Source organism: Ailuropoda melanoleuca, chromosome 16 (assembly GCF_002007445.2).
Source record: "Ailuropoda melanoleuca isolate Jingjing chromosome 16, ASM200744v2, whole genome shotgun sequence".
In the NCBI taxonomy this organism is placed as follows: Eukaryota; Metazoa; Chordata; class Mammalia; order Carnivora; family Ursidae; genus Ailuropoda; species Ailuropoda melanoleuca.
Genome location: NC_048233.1, coordinates 7,106,403 through 7,133,009, shown reverse-complemented (window position 1 = coordinate 7,133,009; position 26,607 = coordinate 7,106,403). Strand labels below are relative to the sequence as shown.

The 26,607-nt window shown below is 50.2% G+C and overlaps 3 protein-coding genes across 13 annotated transcripts in view; 2 read left to right on the top strand and 1 right to left on the bottom strand.

The window, feature by feature from the left end:
* VAMP1 (vesicle associated membrane protein 1) overlaps positions 1-9,554 on the top strand; it is an 82,952-nt gene extending 73,398 nt beyond the window's left edge. Inside the window, exons 5-6 of one of the 5 annotated variants that reach the window (XM_034645105.1) lie at positions 5,062-5,168; positions 6,808-9,554. In XM_034645105.1, the coding sequence (XP_034500996.1) occupies positions 5,062-5,168; positions 6,808-7,032 (332 nt within the window). In that variant the 3' untranslated portion in view covers positions 7,033-9,554. The remainder of the gene's footprint in view (positions 1-5,061; positions 5,169-6,807) is intronic. The other 4 variants (XM_034645108.1, XM_034645107.1, XM_011228735.3 and 1 more) reach the window with 4 other exon arrangements.
* A 58-nt stretch (positions 9,555-9,612) lies between these two features.
* Positions 9,613-16,395, bottom strand: LTBR (lymphotoxin beta receptor). Of its 3 annotated transcripts, none has more exons than XM_002922249.4 (10): positions 16,112-16,390; positions 15,895-15,991; positions 15,547-15,672; positions 15,318-15,470; positions 14,863-14,959; positions 14,635-14,726; positions 12,051-12,158; positions 11,689-11,714; positions 10,709-10,937; positions 9,613-10,533 (listed from the first exon to the last, which is right to left on the bottom strand). In XM_002922249.4, the coding sequence occupies exons 1-10, from the start codon at positions 16,226-16,228 to the stop codon at positions 10,292-10,294; spliced, it is 1,287 nt and encodes a 428-aa protein (XP_002922295.1). In that variant the 5' UTR covers positions 16,229-16,390; the 3' UTR covers positions 9,613-10,291. The 3 variants fall into 3 exon arrangements, with proteins under 3 accessions (XP_002922295.1, XP_002922296.1, XP_034500995.1); XM_002922250.4 differs by having other exon boundaries at positions 16,133-16,387; XM_034645104.1 differs by lacking the exon at positions 12,051-12,158 and having other exon boundaries at positions 16,112-16,395.
* A 104-nt stretch (positions 16,396-16,499) lies between these two features.
* Positions 16,500-26,607, top strand: part of SCNN1A (sodium channel epithelial 1 subunit alpha) — a 32,271-nt gene continuing 22,163 nt past the window's right edge. For 2 of the 5 annotated variants that reach the window (XM_034645097.1, XM_034645101.1), the window contains exons 1-3: positions 16,500-18,125; positions 18,497-18,533; positions 24,630-24,989. In XM_034645097.1, coding sequence (XP_034500988.1) covers positions 17,996-18,125; positions 18,497-18,533; positions 24,630-24,989 — 527 coding nt within the window. In that variant the 5' untranslated portion in view covers positions 16,500-17,995. Of the gene's footprint in view, positions 18,126-18,496; positions 18,534-22,282; positions 22,502-22,615; positions 23,971-23,994; positions 24,462-24,629; positions 24,990-26,607 lie in introns of those variants that run through there. The other 3 variants (XM_034645098.1, XM_034645099.1, XM_034645100.1) reach the window with 3 other exon arrangements.

Here is a 26,607-nt window from a genome sequence, read left to right as displayed (position 1 = left end):
GGATCACGCCCTGAGCCGAAGGCAGACGCTTAACCGCCATGCCACCCAGGCGCCCCTACTTCCATCATTTTAGAAACGTTTTAGCAGTGTTAACTAAAACTATACAGATTTCCATCTTATGACTTAGCAATTCTACTTCTAGGTATATACTCAAGAAATGAGTGCATATGTCTGTAAAAAGACATGTATAAGAATATTTGTAGTATGGGGCGCCTGGGTGGCACAGCGGTTAAGCGTCTGCCTTCGGCTCAGGGCGTGGTCCCGGCGTTATGGGNTATGGGATCAAGCCCCACGTCAGGCTCTTCTGCTATGAGCCTGCTTCTTCCTCTCCCACTCCCCCCGCTTGTGTTCCCTCTCTCGCTGGCTGTCTCTATCTCTGTCGAATGAATTAAATAAAATCTTAAAAAAAAAATATTTGTAGTAACTTTATTCAGAATTGCTGAAAACTTGAAACAACCCTTAAATTAGAAAGAACCAAGAGAATGGACAAATTTAGGTGTATACATACAGTGGAATACTACAGGGCAAAATTATTTTTTTAGTTTTTAGAGAGAGAACAAGAGAGCGTGAGCAGGAGGGAGGGGCAGAGAGAGACGGAGAAAGAGAATCCCAAGCAGGCTCCACAGCGCAGAGCCTGATGCCAGGCTTGATCTCACGACACTGGGATCATGACCTGAGCCAAAATCAGGAGTTGGATACTCAACCAACTGAGCCACCTTGATGGCCCTGCATGGCAAAATTTTAAAAAGAAACCAAACTACTGATACTAGCAACAACAAGGATACATCTCAAACATGACATTGATTAAAAGAAGTCAGACAAAATGGCTAAAATGGTATGATTCCATTTATATGTAGTTCAAGTATAGACAGCTTAATAGACTAATTGACGGGGGGGGGGATGAGTCACAAGTTAAATAGTGAATATCTCTGGAAATATCCTGTATCTCAGGTATATTACAGATCTCCCAGAATGTTAACTGAGACCCAAGCAGTGAGGATTACTGAGGGGGGAGGGGCGTGAAGTCTTCTTCTGGGGTGCTGAGAATGTTCTGTATCTCCTGGGATGGCAACATGAGTCTAGCCATAGGTAATACTTTTTCAGGCTGTGCACTGAAGAGCAGTACACTTTACATAGTTTACCATATGTAGCTTATGACTTAACAAAATGTGAATAAAGAAGAATAAAAACTAGATGGGGGAAAAAAGAAACTTAAGTGGTTTCCTATTGCTTTTAGAGTAAAGTCCAAAGTCGTTATAGTTTATAAGTCAGAGTGGTCTGCTTCCTACCTACTTCTCCAGCTTTATCTCTCTGTTCCCAAGCTCCGGCCAAACTGTTCTTCCTATCATGGGGCCTGGGCATGCACCATTCCTTTCTTTCACCAGGAGAATTCTCTCCTCCCCACTGCTTAGCTAACCTTTATTATTCTGCAGGTCACATCTTGAATTTCCTCAGAGAAGCATATCCTGATCCTCAAGGTTGGAGTAGGTCTCTGATTATATGGTGTTTCCACTTTATAGTACTTACATCACTATAATTATTTTTCAAGCTTCAGAAGGTTAGGTAGTCTGTCTTGTTTGTTGTATCTTCAGATGCCCAGTACGTAATAAATACTCATTTAATATTTACTGAATGCTAATTTTGAAAGTGAGCCTTGGATTGGTTTAACTAGCGAGTAGTCCAAGGCCACAGAGGATGAGCTGAGACCCAAGGGGTCTATCTCCAAGGGTTATCTTCAAACCGTGTACTCTCTCCATTTGTCTATTGCAGGAGCCTTCTACCTGGTCTTTCTGCTTCCATTCTTTATTCATCACCCACTGGATTATTACAGATAATAATGCCCTATTATCTATTGTCCCAATAGAAGCTGGATTGATCCTTTTTAACATGAAAAGAGATTGTACTTCTCCCTTGCTTGAAACCTTCCAGTGGCTTCTCTGAATTTAGGATATAACGAAGCTCCTTATCTTGGTTTAGGAAGCCCTATGTGATATGACTATCTGACTCCATCTGGAGCGCCCTCACCCTCCGAGTCTAGCCTAGACTTGTACTCTCCTAACTCCTCTAATGTCCCAATGTCCTAGGCACTTTCACGCTAGCTGTTCCCTCTGTCAGGAACATTCTTCCTCTTGGTCTTCCTCTGACTGGTTCCTTCTGGTTGTTCAGTTCAGATGTCCCCTCCTTAAAAAAACTTCCATGACCACTCAATCTAAAGTAGCTATTTAATTACTCTTAACTTTCCCTTTTTCAGTTTTCAGCATAATACTTATTTCCGATTTATTTTGATCATCTTCCTCATCGAATGAGAGCAAGAGCATGCCTTTATCGTCTGTTTAGTTCTGTATCTTTGATACCTAAAACAATGTTTAGTACATAGCAGGTGCTCAGTAGTTATATATTTGAGATTTGATGAATGCATGAATACCTCAGTGCCTGAGCTCTTTGTACCTTCCCAGCTGTTGGAACCGCAGCCTTGTTGAATCAGGTTTCTCTATAGACCTCTTAGAGCTGTGCTGTCCAGTACAGTAGCCACTAGCCACATGTAGCTATTTAAATATAAAATTAAATTAAATTTAAAATTCAGTTCCTCCAGGGGTGCCTGGATGGCGCAGTTGGTAGAGTGGCCAACTCTTGGTTTCTGCTCAGGTCATGATCTCAGGGTCCTGAGGTAGAGCCCCACGTGGGGCTCTGGGCTGAGTGCTGAGTCAGCTTGAGACTCTTTCTCCCTCTTGATCTGCCCTTCCCCCCTGTGAGCTCTCTATCTCTCTCAAATCAATCAATCAATCAATCAATCAATCAATCTTTAAAATAAAATTCAGTTCCTCCATTGCACTAATCGCATGTCGAGCCCTTATTAGCCGCATGTGGCTGGCAGCTCTCACATCGGACAACACAGATAATAATTTTTATCATTACAGGAAGTGCTGTTGGACAATGCTGATAGAGCTTTTACAAATGGATTAATCCCAAAGGGAGTCTTTGGGCCTTGAGTATAAAAATAATTGCCTTTTGAGGTCTTGCTCTGGAATGGCTTCTGCATGAATTGCCCTATTTGCCTGGACAAGCAGCTTTATCAAACAGGGGTTTTGAGGGTCAGTCCATAATTTGAGGATCTCGAGGTATACGACTTGGAACAAGTAAATCTTTTCATGATAAGCACATAAAAAGGAACAGATGCCTAGAAGATGATCTCCTAACACGGAACTGTATAACTCTGTGACACTGGGTTGGAGGAGGTAAAAGGTTGGCAGTCCTAGATTTTAAACTAAATTAAATCTAAGGTATAATTCCTTCAAGATAAACTGTTATGTCAGAAATATAGATATAATTATAAAGCTATGAGGAACATACAGGCTCCTCAGCTATGAGCCTGCTTCTTCCTCTCCCACTCCCCCTGCTTGTGTTCCCTCTCTCGCTGGCTATCTCTATCTCTGTCTAATAAATAAATAAAATCTTTAAAAAAAAAAGCTATGAGGAACATAAAACAGACCAATATTATAGGCCTAGTTCATGAATGAGACTCTGAAGTAAAATATTAGCAAACAGGATCCCAGAGGTACATTAAAAGAAAAATACAACAAGATCAAGTGTGGGTTTTTCCAGAAAAGTAAAGATAGTTAATATTAGGAAACTGATTTATGTAATTCATCAGGATGATAGATTTAAGGAGAAAAGAAGTGTAATCAACTCTGCAGAGGCTTAAAGGACATGTGTTTGTTTCTCGTAAAGATTCAATATCCGTTGTTAGTTTAAAACCTCAGTGAAATAATAAGTGATGGTAATTTTCTTAACATAATAAAATAAACATATCTTTACAACTCCTGCTGAATGGGGAAATACTAAAAGTATTCCCCCATAAAATAAGGATCAAGATGGTAATGTTCATTAATGCCATGACCATTTAACATTGTTCTGAAGGTACTAGGCAATATATTTAGATGAAATTAAAATGTATTAGAAGTATAAAAATTAGACAGTAGAGATTAATTTCGCAGGATTTAAAGGTGATAAGCCAAGCGAATCAACTGAAAAGCTATTACAGATGATAAGAGAATTCAGTAGGTAGCCAGGTTAAAAAAAACTTAAGTCAGTAAAGATCCCATTTCTGTAGCATTTACAAAGATAAAACACCTAGGAATGAACTTAGCAAGAAATACTCAAGACCTATATTTTAAAAAATTGAACATTAAAACACTACTGAGGCACACAAAAGGAATCAACACATAGAAAGTCACCATGTTCTGGGGCACCTGGGTGGCTCAGTTGGTTAAGCGTCTACCTTTGGTTCAGGTCATGATCCCAGGGTCCTGGGATCAAGACCCACGTCGCGCCCCTCATTGAGCCCCTAGTCAGGCTCCCTGTGTCAGGCTCCCTGCTTAGCAGGGAGCCTGCTTCTCTCTTTGCCTCTACCTGCTGCTCCCCCTGCTTGGGCTCTTTCTCTCTGTCAAAGAAATAAATAAAATACTTAAAAAATTAGTCACCGTGTTTTTGAAAGGAAGACCAGCACGAGGAAGATGTTGGTTCTCCCTGAGAAAGCTATAAATCTGGTGCAGTCTCAATACAAATACCAATGGGAGTTTTTTGGTGGGAAGGGGTACTAAAGAAGCTGATCTTAAAGCTCATTCGGAAAAAGAAATAAGAAAACATAAGAACACCCTGGAAATGGAGATCAAAAGGAGCTCTAGTTGATATTAAAATATAAAGCTAAATTGATTGAAAGACTGGGTGCTAGCAGATTAAAAAGACAGATCAAAAGAGGAGACTTGAAAATCCAGAAGTAAATGCAAGTTCTTACACAAATTTGATTTGTAATAATGGCAGTGTTTCCAATTGGTGAAGAAAAAAAATCATTGTTTAATAGGTGATTTCAAGGATAGTAAGTTAACATTTGGAAATTGTCCCATAGAAAAATAGTAAGAGAGATGAACAGACAGTGGAAAGTAAATTACAAATGACTCTTTAATATGATGAAAACGTTCACTCGCAATAAAATGAAAAAGTTCAGTCACAATAAGAAATGCAAATAAAAATTACCCTGAGATTCTATTTTTCACCTTTCAGATTGGCAAAGATCAAAATGTTTGATAACAGACCAAAGTTGGTGTTTGCGTATGGAAATGGACACTCTTAAGAATAGCTCATGCTCAGTCTTCATGGAGGGTGATTTGGTAATATTTATCAAAATAAAATATACCTAACTTTTTTTTTTTAAAGATTTTATTTATTTATTTGGCAGAGATAGAGACAGCCAGCGAGAGAGGGAACACAAGCAGGGGGAGTGGGAGAGGAAGAAGCAGGCTCATAGCAGAGGAGCCTGATGTGGGGCTCGATCCCATAACGCCGGGATCACGCCCTGAGCCGAAGGCAGACGCTTAACCGCTGTGCCACCCAGGCGCCCCAAAATATACCTAACTTTTGACCCCCAATTTTATTTCTAGCAATTTTTTGATAGCAATACTCCCACATGTGCAAAACAATATACGTTATTATTGCGGAGCTTTTTATTATTATTATTTATTTATTTATTTATTTTTATTTTTATTATTTTTATTTTTATTATTTATTTTTTATTATTTTTTATTTTTATTTACTTTTATTTTTATTATTTTATTCTGTTTTTATTTTTATTATTTTTATTTTTATTATTTATTTATTTATTTATAAGATTTTATTTATTTATTTGACAGAGAGAGACAGCCAGAGAGGGAACACAAGCAGGGGGAGCTGGAGAGGGAGAAGCAGACTCCCTGCTGAGCAGGGAGCCTGACTCAGAGCTTGATTCCAGGACGGTGGGATCATGACCTGAGCCGAAGGGAGACACTCAATGACTGAGCCACCTATTGTGGAACTTTTTTAAAAAGATTTATTTATTTATTTGACACAGAGAGAGAGAGTGTGCACCCGTGCAAGCAGGGGAGGGGCAGAGGGAGAGGGAGAGAGAGAGAACCTCAAGTAGACTCCCTGATGAACAGGGAGCCTGACTAGGGGCTCTATCTCATGACCCTGAGATTATGACCTGAGCTGAGACCAAGAGTCGGACCCTCAACCAACTGAGCCACTCAGGCGCCCCTGGAATTGTTTTTAATAGTAAAGATTGGAAATGAATTAAAAAGCCTCAAAGGGATCTAGTTAAATGGGGCAACCATATGATGGGATACTATGCAGATGCAGATATAAAACTTTAGGAGGGAGGTTTTTGATACTGATATGGAATTATGGCCAAGCTATTTTGTTAAATGAAAAAGGCAAAGGGAAGGATATACAGAGAATGTGCTACCATTTGTGGAAAAAAGGAGGAAGGGAATATAAGTGTATATATTTGTAAATTACCTCTGGAAAAGCATCAGAAACAGTAACATTGGTTGCTTCCAGGGAGAGCACCTTGGTGGTTGAGGGTCAGGAGTGGAAGAGAGACATTTCACTGGGGCGCCTGGGTGGCGCAGTTGTTAAGCATCTGCCTTTAGCTCAGGGCGTAATCCTGGTGCACTGGGATCGAGCCCCACATCAGGCTCCTCCACTAGGAGCCTGCTTCTTCCTGTTCCACTCCCCCTGCTTGTGTTCCCTCTCTCGCTGGATGTCTCTCTCTGTTAAATAAATAAATAAAATCTTAAAAAAAAAAGAGAGAGAGAGAGACATTTCACTGTTTACTCTTTGATATTTTCTGAATTTTCAGCCATATTAATAAATTACTTATCCAAAGAAAGGAAAAAAAGTTAAAACTAGGAAAAAAAAAAACCCAAAACTTAACTTACTCTGATTTACAGAAAAAGAATGTCTCATGAACCATGTTCTTTTCTTTTCTTCCAGGACCTCCATCCTCAGAGAACTGGTTTTTTATCTCCATGGCCTTTTCCTCATGATAGCAAGATGGCTGCCATAGCTCAGGCGTCATGTTCTCACAAAACATCCCCCAAACCAGAAAGAAGGGACAAGGAAAGCCAAAACCTTTCTCCTAATGATGCTTTTTGTCCTGGGAAGGAAGGCTTCCCTAAACATTTCATTGGTCAGAAATGGATCTCGTGTCCCTTCTAAACCAATTTCTGACAAAAGGGAATGGGTTTACTGGCTCCTGGGATTGGGGAAAGGGCCTCCCCTCCCAATACCATGGAATCTCTGCCCTAGTACAAAAATGGGGTTGTGTTCCTAGGAAAGGTACAGAAGTCTGTTGGGGAAGGTGCAGAAGGAATTCATCACAGCTGTCAATGTGAAATGCTCCATCTTTTGAAACAAAAAAAAAATCTTAATTATCCTAGGACAGCATAGCCCCACATCTCCCACTGCCACTACTCTATGCCCAGTAATGTCCATCTCTCTTATGGACTGCTGCTGCCTTAGCCTTCTTCCTGGCCTCCCTGCACCTGTGCTGTCATTGGTTGGACTCAGTGTTGGCTTTGTCCTCCATGTGGTATAGGAGTGGCATTCTCAAAGATGAAGTATGGGAAGCTAGCTGGATTCAGACCTAATCGTTCCCTTATCAACTATTCTTGTATGTGGTTCTTTCTTTTGAAGACGACAATGAGTAGGCTGTCCTCATTGATTTTCTATTAGCTTTCGTTCTAGACAGAGCTCTTCTCAATATATAGTGTGCTCTGTCAGTGTGGCTTGGAGCCTGTGTTAACTCAGCACTGGCAGAATAAGCATGGGCTATGTTATAGGCTGAATTGTGTCCTCCAAAATTCATATGTGGAGGTCCGACACCCCGGTACCTCAGAACGTGACTGTGTTTGGAGATAATCTTTAAAGGGATAATTAAATTAAAGCGCGGTCTTTAGGGTGGGCCCTTACCAATCTGACTGGTGTCTTTATAAAAAGAGGAGATTAGGGGGCCCCTGGGTGGCTCAGTCGGTTGAATGTCTGACTCTTGGGTTCGGCTCCGGTCATGATCTCCTCGGATGGAGCTCTTCTTCGGGCTCATGCTCAGCGTGGAGTCTGCTTGTCCCTCTCCCTCTGCTCTCTCTCACTCTCATTAAAGAAAAAAAGGATTTTAGGGCACCAACAGGAGGGAAGACCATGTGAAGACAGAGGGAGAAGACCGCTATCGGCAAGCCAAGGAGAGAGCCTCAGAAGAAACCAACCCCGCTGACACCTTGGTCTTGGACTTCTAGCCTCCAGAACTGTGAGAAAATCACTTTCTGTTCTTGAAGCCCTCTAGCCTGCACTGCTGCGTGACGGCAGCCTTAACCAACTGACACAGGCTGCTGCAGTCCTAAACGTGAATGTGTCACCTAGGGCCTTAGCACCATTTCTTGAAAAAAGCTTTCCTCCTTTTATTTCGTTGAAGAATATATAACATTTGTTTTTTATCTAAATACATTGGAACGATGATTAAGGATTCAGGTGGCCTGGCTCTGGCACACTGCAAGAGCGGGAGGATTAACTCTAAAGATATAGCTGACGGTAACTTCTTTTAAACCACTCTTTTTTTTAGACTATTATTACTATTTTTTTATTTGAGAGAGAGAGAGAAAACGAACAAGGGAGGGGAGAAGCAGACTCTCTGCTGAGCAGGGCTTCCCCACGCAGGGCTCGATCCCAGGACCCTGGGATCACGACCTGTGCTGAAGGCAGACGCTTCACCAACTGACCACCCAGGTGCCCCATGGCTTAATTCTTAAGAAAGGAATTTGGATCTAATACTTTCATGGTCAGCCTTAAATAACCCATCTACTCAGTTGGATCAGACGGCTCCCGCAGCACGTGTTTGTAGCTATACCATCTTGATGAGCCCCAGCGACAGAGTTCTTAACATCCGATCCAGACGGTGGCCTTTTATGGAAGGCGAAGTCCACTGGCAGCGGCTTCCCTCACAATCCTTCACATCAGGTTGTCTCTACCAGGCGGTGAGACAGATAAATTCTGGGGCCCACACATTTCCTAATAAAAGAGCTTGAGAAGATTTAAAGTTCTATTGGGGACAAAATCATATAAGACAAAAAGGAATAAACAAGTAAAAATCATGAGTGCCCCTTCTGAGTTGAAGGAGGTCGGCCTGGCTCTCTTCACCAACAGAACGTGAACTTGGGGCTCTCATATTTTATGTCTAAAGTGCGTATCTTTCCCTTTGACCAGCTGTGTGGAAAGAACACTCTCACCTTGCATTGTGGCTGGGGGTGTGAGAGTTGGCTCTGACTGAATGCCTGCGGGATATGAAGGAGATCTGATTATTTGAGAAAACCAGCCACCCCCCCCTTTTTTTTTTTTACCTGTTAAGAGAAATTCTGTAAGGGTGTGTCATGTGAAGTTTCTACCTGAGAGGCCTCCAGAGCCAGACTGAGTGGGTGCAAACCCAGCTTGCCATTTGCAGCCGAATTGGGCAAGTCATTTACTGTCTCTGTGGCTCAGTTTCCCCATTTGTTCAAGGAGAATAGTAAAAGTATCTATCTCTGAGACATGTGGTGAGGCTTGTGTAAGTTAATATTATAAAGCATTTAGAACACCGCCTGGCACCTTGTCAGCGATCACGGGCTAATACTGTTATCACCCAAGTTACATACACCAGTCTCTCATAGAAAACCTTTGTAGGATTCTATTTTCGTGTTTTGCCTTTTGCTTTTTGACATTGCCCCAATGGACTAGTGTTTCTATGTGAATCCCAAGAAAAAGTGACCTAGGTCTCCATCTCCTCTTTATTTGCATGTGGTTACAATTTATAAATACACTTGCCATTTTCCTCCCCTTCCCAAACTCTCCCTTCTACCTAGTAACTGTATCCAAACCCCCAGTTTTTGATGACTGTCTAGGAGCAGTGGGGAGGGGTGGTCCTCCATGGAACTCCATCTTCATATAGGGTCGACTTCAGTCCGTGTGAAGTGTGCGCTCTCAAAGGGCCTCTTCAGTCCGTGGGAAGCTGGGGGATGAGCACCACGACTCTGCTGGAGGTCCCACTGATGTCCTTGCAAGTGACCACGTGGCCGGCCTCCTTCCATGCCGTGCTGAGGGTGCAGAGCGCTGTGGTGGGCAGCAGCGAGCGTCAGTGCCCTGTCCGCGCCGGGAGCTGGCCTGCTGCAGCCCCAGGGGGCGGGAGGGTCTGCAGGGAAGTCTCAGGCCTGCTCAGATGGTGGTGAGAGTCTCGTGGCGGGTACATACCAGCCAGTGCCTGGCCCTGCTCTCGGACACGCGTCTGAGGCCCGGCCCCTTACGGTCTGCGTCTCAGGGGCCCTGCCCAGGCCCTCTGTCAATCCCAGGTGGGCAGGGTAGCCTCGGGGAGAAGGTACTCTTGCACCTCCCTTGCACCTCCTGGCTTTTCCCAAACACCAAGAGGCATGGGTGACGAGTTGGGTCCTTGGCCCTGTTAGAGGGCATGGCAGCCCAGTGTCTCTGTTTCAGCCAGGTGCCAAGCCTTGCCGTCCTCCTGGTAGGGTGTAGAGAGCCCGGGAGGGCCAGGGGCACCCTCTTCAGGGGTGGGGTACGGAGGCTCTGGGGAAGCAGGGGGGTCTCCGGGGCCCCGTGCTCCCCCCAGTACTGGCCCATTGTAGATGTAGATGTTGCCGGTGACAGTCACAGACCCGCCGGTGACATGAATGCCGTTGGTACCTGTGGGAAAGGAGGCAGAGTGAGAGGGCGAGGCGGCGAGGCGCTGGAGTCTCTGTCTTGCTGTTTGAGGCTTCTCCTTTCTCTCTGGCTCACACTCTCCTGCTGCCCGCCATCCCTCCCACCCCACCCTTCCCTCCCCGCCCCCTCTCCTCCCCGCTGCCTGCCCTAGGCTCACCATGGGCCACCTGGCCTTGCTCCGGGGGCTCAGGCTCCAGCTCCCTGGCCTGGCTGAACGGACTCTGCTGCTGTAGCACTTCTTCCTCCAAACTCGGGGGTGCTTGGGGCCTGGCTGAGGGCGGGGCCGCGGCTCCAGAGAGGGGCAGAAGTGGCTTTACCAGGTCAGGGAAATGTGGGTTGACCCTTGGAGGCTCCCAGCTTCCATCAGCAGTATTTGATTCCTCTCCCTGGAGGAGACAGGCAGAGAACCAAGTGATGACATGGGCCTCAGACCCCGGCTTTCTTTAATTCCCACACCCCACCCCCCGCTTAGGCAGCTCATTCTCCTCTACTCCACTTCAGGCTCCCTGCCACGGGGCCTTTGCACTTGATGTCCCTCTTCCTGGGGCACTTTCCCCTAGATGTTCTTTTTTTTTTTTTTTTTTTTTTTATTCGACAGAGATAGAGACAGCCAGCGAGAGAGGGAACACAAGCAGGGGGAGTGGGCGAGGAAGAAGCAGGCTCATAGCAGAGGAGCCTGACGTGGGGCTCGATCCCACAACGCCGGGATCACGCCCTGAGCCGAAGGCAGACGCTTAACCGCTGTGCCACCCAGGCGCCCCTCCCCTAGATGTTCTGATGGATGGCTCCATCATTCTTCAGCTCTCTGCTCCAGTGTCAGTTTATCAGCGAGGCCCTCTCTGTCCACGCTAAGATAATGTTCCCCCACCCTTGGCCACTGCCACTCACTGTTCCCGTACCGTGCTTTCTGTCTAAGTTCATTCTTGGTCCCCTGGCCTGTAAGTCCAGGAGGGCAGGTACTTTGTTTTGCTCACCGCTACATCCGTGGTGCCTGGAACAGTGCCTGGCACATGCTAGGCTCCATCACTGATGAGCTGAGTGGATGTTGAAGCAGGCACACTCTTACCCTGCCTAGCCCGCCCTGTTCGCTCAGCCCCACCCGCCCCTCCCTGCGGCCTTCTCAGCCTTCCCCATTACCTCTGGACGCCTCTTGAGCAGGGATCCTGCAATGGAAAATGAGATGGCGGTCAGGCCTCCAGGGGGCCTTGGGCTTGCACCTTTCACAGTTCGCTGAGGCATATGCCCCCCCCCCCCGCCGCCACGCCCTGGGTTCCCAGGAGGAACGAGCTATCATTGCTCTTATCTCCAGCCTCAGAATGGGGGGCTGGGTGGGGAGGATGTCCGTGCTGGGGCGGGCATCGCAAGTCTTCACAGTGTGGACGGGCAGAAGGGTTGGCCCTGGGGAAGCTGACTGTTCCCCCCAGACTCCCTCCCTTATGCAGGTGGGGACAGCCAGCCGGCAAGGCCTGCCTCCCTGCCTGCATCCAGCTCCTTCCTACCCAGCTTTCTGCAGAGAGAGGGGTGGCTCTTCCAGGTGCAGGCCAGGACAGTGGTGAGGAACAGGAATGAGGCCAGCGGCAGCAGGATGGCCAGCACCATCACAGTTCCTGGTGGGACAGCAGACAGGAGAGCCGTGATGACACCGGGAAGGGTGGGATGGGGGTTGGGGAGCTAAGGACCAGCTTTCTAGTTCTCTGGGCAACCCAGAGAAAAGGGGGAAACAGCTTTCCCCTTCCAGAGCCATTGCAGGTCCTAAAGGCAGAATTAGAGAAACCTCCCTTGGGTTACAGAGAGGGTGAAGCAAGCTGGACTCGGGGAGGACCACCTGACAGCCAGGAGAAACTGTCATGGATGGATCTTTGGGGGTGGTGCTGGTGGCCACCACGTAGAGACCAAGGACGGGGGGCAGTCCTGTGGGTGAGAACAGGCATGTGCACAGTTGGGTTTCCAGGGCTAGAAGTGGGGTGGGAGGCGGTACAGGGAGGGTGGGGCTTCAGTTTGTAAGTGACCCAGGCCACAGGGTACAGCCACACTTCTGCAGACGTGACCATCCTACAGAGAGGCCACTGTAGGAGCTGAGATTGCGCCTCTATCTCTGTGGGGGTGTTTATGGGGGTGGGAGAGGAGGGGTTGCAAGTTCTCCCCCCTTTACTCAGGGCAGGTTCCAGGAGGGGGAGAGTAGGGGGCCTGGGACTTGGGATTCTCAGTTTCTGTTATGTAGCCATGGGTAATTTGTGTCTGTAATAGCAGAGTCTCCAGTGCCCATCAAGTGTGTCTGGGGAAGGTCAGGAAGACTTGGACATTTGCAGCCTGGGAGCGTGCCCTTTCTGAGTTACCTAAACCTGCGGCCTAAGGGAGGACAGAGTGGGAGACATGGGAAAAAACTGGACCTGGAGACCAAGACATATGGGGCCCGGCCCAACTGGGTGATTTTTAAGTCATTCCTCCTTTTGGAGCATCTCGAAGATAAAATGAGGGGGTTAGGTACACACTGTCTAAAATTCCCAGCTCTAAAGTGCCAGCTGTATTTGATACATGGTTAAGAAGTAACAAGAGGACATGGAAAAAGATTTATGATATATTTAAATGAAAAATCAAGTTACAAAATATTCAAATGACTCCACTTTTATAAATACAATTATATGTGTAGACATACAGAGAAAAATGTCTGGGAGGATATATTACAAAATGTTAAGAGTGGATATGCTAAGTGATGGTCCTGTGAGTGACTTTTAGTTTTGTTTCTCTGAATTTTCTAATTTTCTATGGTGTGCATGCATTATGGCATGGGCTCTGGAGTAAGAAAGAACTGAATGTAGGTTTTCATAATACCAGTTACCATGTGGGTGATCTGGGGCAAGTCACATAAACTCTGCCGAGCCTCCTCCCCTTGGTGAGGATGATAATAGAACTACGGTTGACCCTAGAACAACATGGGGGTTAGGGGCGCCGACCCCCGTGCAGTCGAAAATCCATGCATAACTTTTGATTCCCAAAAAGTCTTAACTATGAATAGTCTACTGTTGGCCAGAAAGAAGCCTTACCAGTAACACAGTTGATTTGCGTATTTTGTAGGTTATATATTTATATACTGTGTTCTCACAATAAAGTGAGAGCAAAGAAAATGTCATTAAGAAAATCGTAAGAAAGAAAAAATATATTTACAGAACTGTGCTGTTATTTATTGAAAAAAAGCCACATATAAGTGGACCTGCACAGTTCAAACTCATGTTGTTCAAGGGTCAGCAGTACTTTGTAGGGTCGTTAAGCAAGATTAAATCAGTTAGGGGCGCCTGGGTGGTTCAGTCAGTTAAATGTCTGCCTTCGGCTTGGGTGGTGATCCCAGGGTCGTGGGATCAAGTCCCACACTGGGATCCCTGCTCATTGGGGAGCCTGCTTCTCCCTCTGCCTGCCCCTCCCCCTGCTTGTGCTCCCTCTCTGTCTCAAATAAATAAATAAAATCTTAAAAAAAAAAAAGATTAAATGAGTTAGTGATTGTCAAGTGCTGGCAGAGTGCCTGACACACTAGCTCTCAATAAATGAAAGCTATTATTTTAAATATCTGGTAATTTACAAAAAGTTAATATAACTCTCTCCCAACTAATAATGTTTACAGTCATTAGAAATATCCCTTAATCATCTGTTAGGCTAGGAAACCAGTGACTTCACAGAAAAGAAACAAAACAAAACGAGAAAGTCAAATGTGGGATGAACTCTCTAATAATGAAAGTGTGCAATCTAATAAAGAGATTCTCAGCCTGGTAAAAAGATTATATGACGGTGGCATGTCCAAAATGATGTCACTGACAATTACATATCAGTGTAGGAGTGGTCCTTGGCACAACAGCATATGTAACTTACAAGTTACATGTGTAATACATAACTTAAAAAGAGTGTACGTGTGTATTTGTGTCTATGAAGCTGGCCTAGGGACACTCCAGCTTTTCCTTAGGGAACTTCTCTGCTTGCCCCAATTCTGAGAGAGAAGGATTTATCTTCTCCCCACTGTTTTGGATGGAAGGGGATAAAGGCATCTTCCTAGACTGGCCCCCTCCATGTGCCCCTCGGCCGCAGGCCCCTCACCTGGCATCTCAGGGTGCTCCGGTGGATTTCTGCAGCTGCTGTCAGACTGGGCAGTGCCTGGAACCGCCTCCACCAGGCCCCGCTCCTCACACCTGTGGAGGGAAGAGAGGCCCGATTCAGGTGGGCACAGGGCTGGAGGTGGCACGGTGAGCTCGCAGGTGCGAGCATCGGGTGGTCAGCAGCTGGGACTTCTGGGAGGGCAGGGGTGTGGGGTGGGGGCACACTCACCTTGTGTGGGGCTGGCAGCGGGCCCTGGGGGAGGAGGTGTTCTGAAAGTGGCCTGCCTTACAGGGCACACAGTTTCTGTTCGCCACCCCGACTTCATCTGGCAAGAGAAGAGCAAGGCCAGCCGGGGTGAGTGGGCAAGGGGAGTCTCTCCAGGCTGTGAGTGTCCTCTGCTCCCACTGGACGGCCCCTCCCTGCCCACCAGCTCACCCCACAGCACCTTTCCTGATCTCCCCCGTGCTGACAGAAGCCTCCTGAGGCCCTGCCTCTGTCCTGGCTCCCTGTCTCTGCAGACCCCCACTGTGGGCCTTTCACAGGGAGGGAGGGGGGCTCTTCATACCAAAGAGAACTACCTGGGGGGCTCCCCCACCCCCTGGACGAAGCACTGTATCCCTGCCCCCATTCAAGATCACCGGCACCCAGCGTCCTCCCCGCCCTCCTCCGCAGTGACCTCTGACCTGTCAGCTCGGCTTCGGTGCCCGGCGGGCAGTCGGAGAGTGGCTCGCAGTGTATACACTCCGTGTCCCAGTGCACGCAGAACATTCCCGGCTGGCAGCGGCACTGGGTTTTCTGCGTGCTGGTGCAAGGCACGGTCTCCTCGAAGCCCAGCACTGGTGGGGAGACAGGAGAGCTCAGCGGAGGGGCCGCACTCTGGGAGACGGCCTCCCCCCGCCCACCGCCACTCACTCTGGTCACAGGGGCGGCACAGCTGGCAGATGGAGAGATGGTTCCAGTGCTCGTTGTAGGAATTTTCGGGACACACGGCACAAATGGTGTCCTGGCTGCGGCTGCATTCCTCGGAGACGTGTGTGCCTGGAATGGGAGTGGGGCAGCTGGAGTGTCAGGGGAGCCGGGCTCCCCCTCACCTCAACTGCTGGCTGCAGGACCCTGTCCTCTTGCTGGCCACACACGAAGGATGGCCGACTGGTTTTCCTGGGAGATGGTGTCTGTCTTCCCTCGGAGGCAGCGAGGTTGGCCCGGAGTCCCCTGCAACCCACCTCCCGTCCCCTGCTTCCTCGGGCCATTGCCTCTCACCTGGGGGGCAGCGGGAGCAGCAGACCTGATCCTTGGGTTCGTAGTACTCCTTTTCCCAGTCCCGGCAGGTTTGGTTCTCCGTGTGGTATGGGGGCTCCTTCCAGGGGAGATGGAGGTCGGGGGGAGAATTATTCAGGGGTCGGCTGGGGAGGGCAGAGGGACTAGAGAGAGGGCTGTCCAGACCCCCTCTTCCCCTCCCAAGCCCACCGCCACCCACCTGCATGGGCCCCTCCCTCACCAGTCGGGCCTGGGATGCCGCCAGGAGACCGCAGAGGCCCAGGATGAGTGGCCCCCAGGCCAGGCCGCAGGGGGAGGCAGCCCATGGCAGGCGCATGGCGGCCAGTGGGCCAGTCGGCCAGATGGGTGGAGGCTGGGGGAGGAAGGTGGGAGGCCTGCACGTCCTGGGCAGTGGTGGCAGCAACCTCCCGAGCCCAGGGCCTGGGACAGGGCTCGGGCTGACGTGCCCCCGGGGGCCGAGCGGCCGGGCCTGGCCTGGCCTCCAGGGCTCCAGCGCCAGGCTCAGGAAGTGGGAGTGGAGCAAGCCGGCCTTCGGGGCGGAGACAGGGAGCTCTGGGAGCAGAGGCAGCTGTCGCAATCGGGGAAGAGGAACAGGCTTGGCTGCCCCGATGCAGGGCGGGAGGGGGCGGCCGGGAAAGCACGTGAGGGCAGCCGGGCCGGAACCGGGCCTCCTCCCTTCTTCGGAAGCCTGGCCAGGAGGGGAGGACGGCAGGGGCAGGCTAGGTGGGGAAGGGGCAGCAGAGCGAGTGGACAATGCTCAGATGGGCCTCTGAGAGCAGAGCAGAGGTGACTTGGAACAGAGAGAGAGAGACAGACAGAGCTGTGTCCAGCTGGGTGCCGGGTCTGAAAGTGGAAGGGCCTGGGACCGACACACAGGGGGAGTGCAGGGACCCACGGAGGCCCACAGCCTGCCAGCCAGTTGCAGCATCTGGGAAACAGAAGTCCCACTTGGCAACCCTCTGGACGCCTGGGGGTTCCTGCCCTGTTGTGTGACTTTTTAAAGATTAGCTACAAAGGAATAACAAATCAGCCAGCCCTCCCTATCCGTGATCCAACCTAGTGCCCACATTAGTGGGCACAGGTCACCTAGAAGACGCAGTAGATAGGGCAGCGCTCCCCGCTCCCCAGTACTTAGGTGATAGGGAGGAATGGGGAGACCCAGCTCCCGAAGCTGAGCAGGGGCGGCCGCGCTGGAGCTGGGCAGCCACGGCAGCCTCACCCAGGAGCCTCGGAATCCCTCGTTGCTGGTGGAGGCTGACAGCCCACCCATCTGGCCTCCTCGCCTCAAGGATGAGAAGACGGAGGCTGAGGGGGGCCACAGAGAGGAGACCGGGATTCCAGGGAGCTTGGTCTCGTCCCTAGCCCCCTTTCTTCCCATCATTTCCCTACTACCCATTAACAGCACCCCTATGGCCCCTGATGCCAGGCTCTCTGGTCTTCAAGACTCTGTGCTCCTGGCTAGTTCCCATCTGTCCTTGAGGTTTAGCAGGGCTCTGGGAAGGACCCCCACCCCAGGTTGCACAGCTCCCACACCGACTGCAGTCTGTGACCTGCTGCTTCTTGCCTCCTGCCACACCAGGCTGTGAGCTCTGGAGTGGCCTGGCCGGACTCTTTAAGTCTGGGTCCCAGTGTGGCCCATTCCAAGTGTCCGATACATATTTATGGAGTAAATGATGAGGCCTTGCCCACATCACCTAGCCAGTCTATGCAGAACCAGCCTAGACTCCAGAGTTCCTGATTCCTGGGTCCCCAGCTCGTCCCCAGAGTTCCTGATTCCTGGGTCCCCAGCTGCCTCCTGTGACTCGGGGCGCCTCCTTTGGTGTGAGGGTCTGACTTACTCTCTGGAGATAGGTCACCTGGGTACTGTCCCGCCCCACTCCCTGCAGGGCCCTGCACTCATCCTTGTTGGTTGGTCTGACTGGCTGGACAGGCTCTTGGTGGGGGAGCTGGGAAATCCTGGTGCAGGAGTGCACCTGGGGAGGAGGGCTCCCAAGACAGTGAGGGGCCTTCCTGAGTCTAGACATGTCACTCTCCTCTCCTGGTGCAAGGCTCAGATGTGTAGTCTGCGGGCGTGTTTATACGGATGGTCCAAGGCTGCCCGGAAAAGGAAGACATTCAGCGCAGCATGCGCTGCTCAGGGCTGCTGCTCTTTCCGGGTCAAGGGAATTGGGGGCTGGGACTGGACTCACCACTGAGCTCTTCAGTGCCTGAAGGTATGTGTGCGTGTTGGGTCCCAAGAGCCTTTTTCTCTTTTTTCTTTTTTTTACTTTTTATTATGGAAATTCGCACATAACATATACATACACTAAAGGGAAGAAAATAATATTGTCAACTCCAGCCAGTCTCATTTCTTCCATCAGCCCTCCTTCCTCTTCCAGTCTTCCCTTAATTATTTGGAAGCAAACCCCAGACATATATCATTTCATTTGAAAATATGACAGGATTTTATGAAAAAGACATGAGGAAATCTTGTTTCTTTTAATTGAGGTATAATTTATAAACAATGAAATGCATAAAGTACACTATTCTTACATATACAGATTAGTGAATTTTCACTTTTGTATGTTCTTCTGTATCTCCCCAGAACATTTCCTGCCCTTCAAAAGGTTCCTGCTTCACAGGTAAGCACTATCTCGGATCTTTTTAAAACCCAGCAGGCTGGACTATGTTCTTTTTTCTGCTGCCAATCTCATGCTGTCACGTCAGCCTTCAAGGACTCTCTGGGTCCTAAACGAGAGCCTTAAGATCTGGACTTTAATCCTGGTCCCATCACTTCCCCTCTCTGGGCCTCCTTTTTTTTTTCCTTTGCCAGTCACCTGCTGGTTTGCTTGCAGATCTGTTCTCTAGTTTCCTCTGCTCGGTGCTGTATCACTACTGGGAACTACATTTCCCAGATTCCTTTCTCCTCCGGCTTGGGGTAGGTTCAGCCAATAGGAAGACAGGTGGGAGGAGGACAGGTAGGTGGGAGGAGGAAAGAAGCCAGGCTCTTTCTCCCCGTCTCTCTCTGCTTTCCGACATCGGACCTCACCTGTGGTTGGTTGTGCCTCTGCCTTCTCTCCTTTCATAATCCCATCTCCTCTAGGGCAGCCCCCTCTATTTACTTCCTGCCCAATGGCTCAGGGGGCCTCTGGGTCTATAATGCTACATGACCCTGCTTTGCTGCTTTTTGGGTTGTCTCGCTGTCTCGCGGTCTCACTGTCCCCCTTTGGCTTCTTATCTCCTTCATCACCCATGGACCAATTCCCTGGGTTAAATTTCTTCCACTTGAAAGACTTAGAGCTTTTCCTGTTTCTAAGCAGGACCACGATGGACAAACCTTATCAATAAATGGTTTTATGCCTACCCAACCTTCTCCAGGGGTATGAAGGAAACTCACAGTGGGGATCCATGAATTCTTTACGGGCAGAGCATTGTCTTGTTTTCTTTCCTTTGTGTTCTTCACCAGCTTCCTTCAAGTTTTACTGATGTCCTTTGGGCAGCACCGGGCCTGGATGGTGTACACCACAGATTCCCAGAGTGTTTGGGAGTGGGGCTCTTCTCCCAGGCCCTCTTCCAAGGGAAATGCTGAGAGATCCCTCTTCCCAGAGGTCCAGGAAGAATCCAAAAAGGGGGTTGGTGGGAATGGATTCTTTAAAAGAAAAAAAAAATTTAAGATTTTATTTATTTATTGACAGAGAGAGCACAAGCAGGGGGAATGGCAGGCAGAGGGAGAGGGAGAAGTAGGCTCTCCACTGAGCAGGGAGCGCAATGCGGGCTCATCCTGGCACCCAAGGAACATGACCTGAGCTGAAGGCAGACACTTAACTAACTGAGACACCCAGGTGCCCCAGGAATGGATTCTTTTAGATTCTTTCTTTCTTTCTTTTCTTTTCTTTCTTTCTTTTCTTTTCTTTTCTTTTCTTTCTTTCTTTCTTTCTTTCTTTCTTTCTTTCTTTCTTCTTTTCTCTTCTCTTCTTTCTCTTTTCCTTTCCTTTCCTTTCCTTTCCTTTCCTTTCCTTTCCTTTCCTTCCCTTTCCTTTCCTTTTCTTTTCTTTCTTTTCTTTCCTCTTCCCCACACAGCTCTTAGCCAACTGGTGCCCTTAGAAAGGGTCTGGGAAACACTGAGAGATGTGTCATGGGTGAGGACCATCCTTCTCCAGGGTGTTTGAATTTTTACTGGGGACTATTCTTTTCAATAATCCCAAAGAATTATCCAATTGTCATTTGTGCCAAGGTAGAGAAATCCTGCCTTGACCCAAAGGAATAATCTTCTCATGGTGAACTTCTAAGCCTCCTGTCAGGTGACTGGAGTAGGAGAGGCAAGGAGAAATTTTCTGGTTCATCCTTTCAGGTTAAGGAGAAATTCACACCATATAAGTGCAGACAGAAGGATCACTACTGTTTTCCACAGTGGGCAGCCCAGTGTTGAAATGCTAATTAGCTCTCAACGAGAATAAAGAGTTGCATTTAATTGAGTGACTCATTTTTTATGCCATAAGGATAGAGGCTGAAATGGGAAAAGTGAAGGAAATTTAGATAAATTAATAGATTACAAATTAATGAGTTATCAGAGGAAATCAGGATGTTCGATGGAGATGCTTTCTCATAGCACATCACCTTCTGCCAAAGATAAACCTGGGGTCTGAAGATGCTAATTTTGCTCTCTTCTGCGGAGTGGGTCAGCAATGCTGCCCAGTGTGGCCGCCAAGATGAATAAGCCTAGGGCCTGCTCCCAGAGAACTCATAGTACGATCTGTGCACACACACGTACACTTAGCCACACATGCACACACGCGCATGCCAGGTAATAATAGTATCTAGTGGTAAGTGCCGCCATAGAATTCTCAACAAGACTTTCTCTGGGAGTGTGGGAGAGAAAGTGATTATTTCCATCATGTCCTGTTCCCCAGAGAGCAAGAGGCCGGAAGACCCTTTGAGCTCATGACCCTCATCCCATAGCAGACCCTCTGTTTTACTTCTCTCCCTGTAGCCTTTGCCCATTTTATGGCCACACCCCAGGGTCAGGGGATGGCTAGTGCTGGGAGGGAAGGAACAGCTTGGTTCTGGGAGAGGCTGGGGGAGCTTCCAAAACAAGGACAACAAGGCCCCCAGAGCAAGACTCCACTTCTCTGGAAGTCAGGGGAGCAGCACTGAGTGTGGAAAAAGGAGAGACTCAACTCTCCATCTGGTCCCCCTCCTAACTCCTGGGTGACTGTGGGCATGTCACTTCGCTTCTCCGGGCCTTGGTTGCCTCTTACTTTAAGTCAACTGGAAGGGGCCTTTTGGGACCATCTGGTTTGCCTCACCCTCCTTCTTCCCTGCCATTTCACTTTTCAGATGAGAGCACAGGGGGCCAGAGAGGTAAAGTGCCTTTTTCAAAGTCACATCGTTTAAAGGCAAAAATGGGAGTCAAAGAATACCTATGACATGGTCCCATCTACAAAAAAAAAAAAAGCATAAATTAAAAAAAAAGTACACATAGGTCTATAAAAGCTCACAAAAAGATCCAGATGGATATATAGATTACCACGGTTCTCCTTGGGCCCAGGGGGTGGGTAGGAAATGGAACAAAGGGCAGCCTTTGTTGTTCTGTATATTTCTGTATTGTTGGAAAGTTGCGTTGCGACAACAATGTATTGGGGCATTACTTCTGCACTTTCAACGATAATATTTTAAATGGAGCCACAACAGAAACAGAAGTGCAGGTCTCAGATTTCCGTTTCTCACAACAACAAACTTGGCCTGGCCCATTCCAGATCTAGAAGGACACTGCTGCTTCCCGGTACCCAGACGGCGGTTACAGGGACACCATGCGCTGGGCTCAGCCCAGCCCAGGCCTTGCCATTCTTCCCAGGGAGCCCTTGAGAGGAAAACTATGTGCTGTGCTGCTTTAAGCCATGGTTGGATTTCAGACACCAGCTAGCAAAGACAGAAGGCAGGGAGGTGCCTCTGTGACCCTTTCAGATCAAACAGGCAGGTGCCCTAAACCTATTTGTAGGCAGGATCGCTCCTTGTTTAAGGACCTGGCTCCAGGGAGAAGGGAGGATCTAGCGGGAACGTGGGGACAGTGTAGAGAGCTTTTCACAGAGCCAGGGAGATAATTGGGGACCCAGATTGCTGATGAGCCCACGGACTCTGTGTGTGAACCTCCTTAGCTTTCAAAACCAGGTGCGGGGGAGCTCCAATTCCCCTTGCATCTGTGGCTGGTTCATCATGGGAAATAAATGGCAAATGCCCTAAGGAGAAGAATTCTGATTTTGTGTCTCACTTGGCTGCTATTTTGTTCTGTGCTCTCAGAAAACTGGCTTCTTTTTGTGGAGGGTCAGTTTCTTCATCTGGAAAATGAAGGCAAACCCAGCCTTTCCTTCCTAAAGGGGGCTATTCCTTGCAGGCATCAAGGGAAGCCATGGGATGAGGTTGGGAATCCTGGCTGACAGCAGCTCTCACTTGAAGAGGCCACAAGAGACCTCCTGCCCCAAGAGGAAGCCACCGGCCCCCTGAGTTTGGAGTACCCCGCTTCCCTCTCATTTGCCTGGTAGACTCCTCAGTGTTCCTCAAGAGGCCGCTGAGATGTTACCTTCTCCAGGACGTCTTCCTGAGTCTCCTCAGGGTGAGTGCCTCTCCCTGCCACCCTAGGACTCCCGCAGCTCTTAGTTCTTATCTCTGCCAGGAGAGAGTCCTTATCTTATGTTGAATGCCTGTCTTCTTTCCCTGCCCCCATCAGAGCTCACGCGGGGCCTGTGTCTGCACATCCAGGGAGACAGGAGAAGCCAGTGAACATACCCTGGGCTGCCTCCACTGGGAGTCCACCGTGGAGACCTCCTGCTGTCAGGCTCAGGGCCTGGGCTGTGTGGTTATGTCCCCTGTGCCTCCTTATGCTATCTCTCTGGGCCCTCTCCCGGCCCCTTCCCTCTCTGTGTGCTCACCGCTTACATTTCACTCTTTATCCTCTTGCTGGATTAAGTCTGGAGCAGAGATTTTGGAGGAAAAACACAGCCCGGACCAGTGAGCTTTTCCTTCCTTCCAGGGCTGGTATAGTCTTGGGTCGTGCCCACCCGCTTCCTCCCTGACACCCACTGCTGCCCACATCTCTCCCTGTCCCCTCAGCGCCTGCATCTCTAAGGCACCCTGGGCTCCAGGTCTGTGCCCAAGGGCCCTGCCTGGCTCCTGAGTTGACTCTGGGTGACTGCATTCCTGCAACCCCGTGACCACACAGGGGACATTACACATTCCTGGCCTGGCAGCCAATGGTGTAAAAAAGAACAGAATGTCCCAGGGCCCCGCCCAGCCTTCAGCTTCACCTGGGCCCCTCCCTGGTCTGGACAAGGTAGGGGAGGTAGTGAGGAGTCTGGAGGGAAGAGGATGGACCAGGAGGGAGAGGCAGAGGGGCGCTCTGTGCTCCAGGGCCCAGTGGGGCCAGGAGGTGTTCCCACTTATTGAGCAGGGAGGAACCTTGCAGATACCCCTTCTTCTTCTACGAGACCTGGGGGTGAGGCTGACCCATGGGTGCCTTTGGAAGGAGTCCCCAGGGAGGGGACCTAGCTCCTGGAATCCCCCTTGGGGCTGCTTCCCCTTGATCTCCTGCCAGGGAGGGGAGAGCCCTTTCAGGGCTGGCTCCCTCCCCTTCACCCTTGTCTCTCCTCCAGCTCTGCCCTCCATCCTATCCTCCTCCATGAATCTCCCTTTTTCTGCCTTCCCTGTTCTCCTGGTCTCTCCCACCTGAGTCCTCCTCATCCAGGCTGGTTCTCTTTCTTTGCTTGGCCCTCCTGGCTTGGTGTTTAGGATCCCTCTCCTTGTTCACGATCTCTGGCCCTCCCCTGTCAATCCGTCTCTGATCTTTTCACCTGTCAGCCCCCCACCATTACTCTTCAGGGGAGGCCTCTCGCCTTCTCCAGTCGCAGGACTCCCTGGGCACCTGCCCTCAGGAGCCCTCCTATGTTTGGAGAACTCTCAGCTCAGACTCCTCCTTCGCCCCTCCCCCTGCCCTGCTCACCTTTAATTGAGATGCTAATGAGGCTTCTGTCGCTTCCATCCCAGCCGGGCAGGCGGGCTCCCCAGCCAGGCCGCTGCACCTGTCAGGTGAGGGGGAGGAGAGGCTCGCCTGCCAGATTCAACTGGAAAGGAACCAGTCCCAGTCCAGCCACAACCTGGGAGCTGGGAGCGGGAGGCAGTCCAGACCTCCAGGAGGCCCTCAGTCCCTGGGACAGAGAGGGAGTCAGGACACAGCCGAAGGCCAGGGCCAGAGACTCAGCAGAGAGCCCACCCAGACTGCGAGGGGGCAAGGCGGGGAAGGGAGAGGAAGAGAGGTAGGATCAGAGAGCCTGGCACACAGGAGACAGGCAAGGAAGAAGAGAGCTGAGAAAAGGACCCAAAGAGAAGCAGAAAGGACAGAGAGAAAGAGAGAGCGCGCGACCCAGAGCTGGGACACAGAGGTGGAAGGAGCAGGAAGGACCCTAAAGATAGGGCAGACTGACAGCTGAGGAGACAGAAAGGGAGGTGCTGGGACCGAACCCCAAAGAGGAGCTTCCCAGGGAAACCCGGCTGCACTCTTCTGGCCCCCACTCCCGCAGGTCAGCCGGCTCCCGAGAAGGTGGAGGGAGGGAGGGGCGGAGAAGAGGGGGCTCAGGGAGCGGCGTGGGCCTGGCCAGGAGCAGCCTCACTCTGGGTCCAGGCGATGAGGGGGGAGACACCGGGGCCCAGAGCTCGGCACCGACCCCGGCCCTCCGTGACCCTTCAAGGCTCATGAAAGGGGAGCAGCGTGAGGAGCAGGGGCTCGGCCCCGACCCCGCGGCCGCCCCGCAGCCCACGGAGGAGGAGGAGGCCCTGATCGAGTTCCACCGCTCCTACCGAGACCTCTTCCAGTTCTTCTGCAACAACACCACCATCCATGGCGCCATCCGCCTGGTGTGCTCCCAGCACAACCGCATGAAGACGGTCTTCTGGGCGGTGCTGTGGCTCTGCACCTTCGGCATGATGTACTGGCAGTTCGGCCTGCTGTTCGCGGAGTACTTCAGCTACCCCGTCAGCCTCAACATCAACCTCGACTCCGACAAGCTCGTCTTCCCCGCCGTCACTGTCTGCACCCTCAACCCCTACAGGTCAGTCCAGCCCGCGGATCCCTCCGTTGCGGCCCGGGCGCCCGCAAGGGTGGGACAGAGGGACAGACGGACCCGCAGACCCAGGGGTAGGAGGTAGACCTCCCTTCGGGCAAGATAGGGAGCCCCCCAACTTGATGGGCTGGAGGCTCTGGCCCCCGGGGCCCTCCGAGCACCCGCGGCTTATCCACAGCACGGTTGTTGGAGTAAGAGCGCCCTCCCCTTCACCTCCCTGCTAACTCCCACGAGTGGGAGGGCGTGCTGATGTCGTGATGTGCGGATAACTCCAAAGGGCTGGGTAGCGATCATTCCCATCCCTTCCCCGGAGCAAGAGGATGGCGAAGAACCTGGCCTTCTCCACCTTGAGAGAAGAAGGTGATGGAGAGGAGAAGCCGTGGCAGGTGCTGTGGAGGTGGGTGGCGGGTGATGAGTGGGAGCCGGCAGGGGCTGGGCCCCGGTCTCTTGGCCTTGGTGTAGAAGGGGGAGTTCGTTTCGGAGAAAGCAAGGTGGGGGATAGCAACGGAGCAGTCCCAGAGCACTGAGGCTGGGGGTAGAAGCAGAGACCTGGACAGGCCAGAAAGCAGCCCCCTGTCCCGCGGTTTCGTCAAGACCTGGGTGACCCCTGCCAGGCTGTACAGCTCACCTCCTGACTTTCAAGTGCTCGGGCGTGCCCTGCAGTTTTGGGTTTCATCACTGCCCTTTGCTGGCTTTTCTTCTGGAAGCCAGAGGGGATGGTAACCATGGAGAAGAAAGGAGGGTGAGGCAGGATGTTTATGTATGCCTTTTATTTGTATTCAGTGGGTCGGGCAGCACCCTTGGGGCCCCAGGAGCGTGCCCCACACAGTGCTAGGCACCCGCAAATGGGACCGTCCATCATTCAATCAGTCTTCACCGAAGGCCAGGCCCTCGGCTAGGTTCTGGGGGCCGGAAGACAGAATCAGATGGAAGAGACAGCTAGCACAAATAACAACAGCAGGATTAAAAAAAAAGCAAAAAACACAAAACCCAAAAACCAAAACAGCAGGACAGTGTGATCAGTGTAATAAAGACTGAGTCATAGTCTGCCTTCAGGGAGTGTAAGATTTATGAGTGCCTGCGGGTGTGACTGCATGAGTGCGTGTGTGTGTGTGTGTGTGTGTGTGTGAGCAAACACTGGGTATATATGCAATTACCAATGATGGAGATTGGTCACATACTGGGGGTGGAGGCCCCCCTGCGTTCTATTGTGTCCTAAGGTGTGTCATGGACCAGTAAGTGTTGGGATGTCCTGTGCTGCAGAGAAAACACTGCCTCCCATTTCAGGGATTGGCCTCCATATGCCCTCCGGGCGAAGGGCCCATTTCCTAAGAAGCTGCTTCAAGGACCAGCCACTGCCAAGTACTCTGCAGCAGCCCGACCCCCCCACCCCCGCAGCCCCATGAGGCAGGGACTATTATGATCCCTATTTTACACTGGAGGAAACTGAGGCAAAGACAGGCAAGTCACAAGGTCACCGAGATAGTGACGGAGCTGTGAGACTCACCGTCTTCTTAATACCCCAGGTGCAGGGCACGGAATAGATGAAGTTTGTAGTCAGCCCTTTACATCTTATTTCCGGCTTCCCACCCCCCCCCCCCCCCCC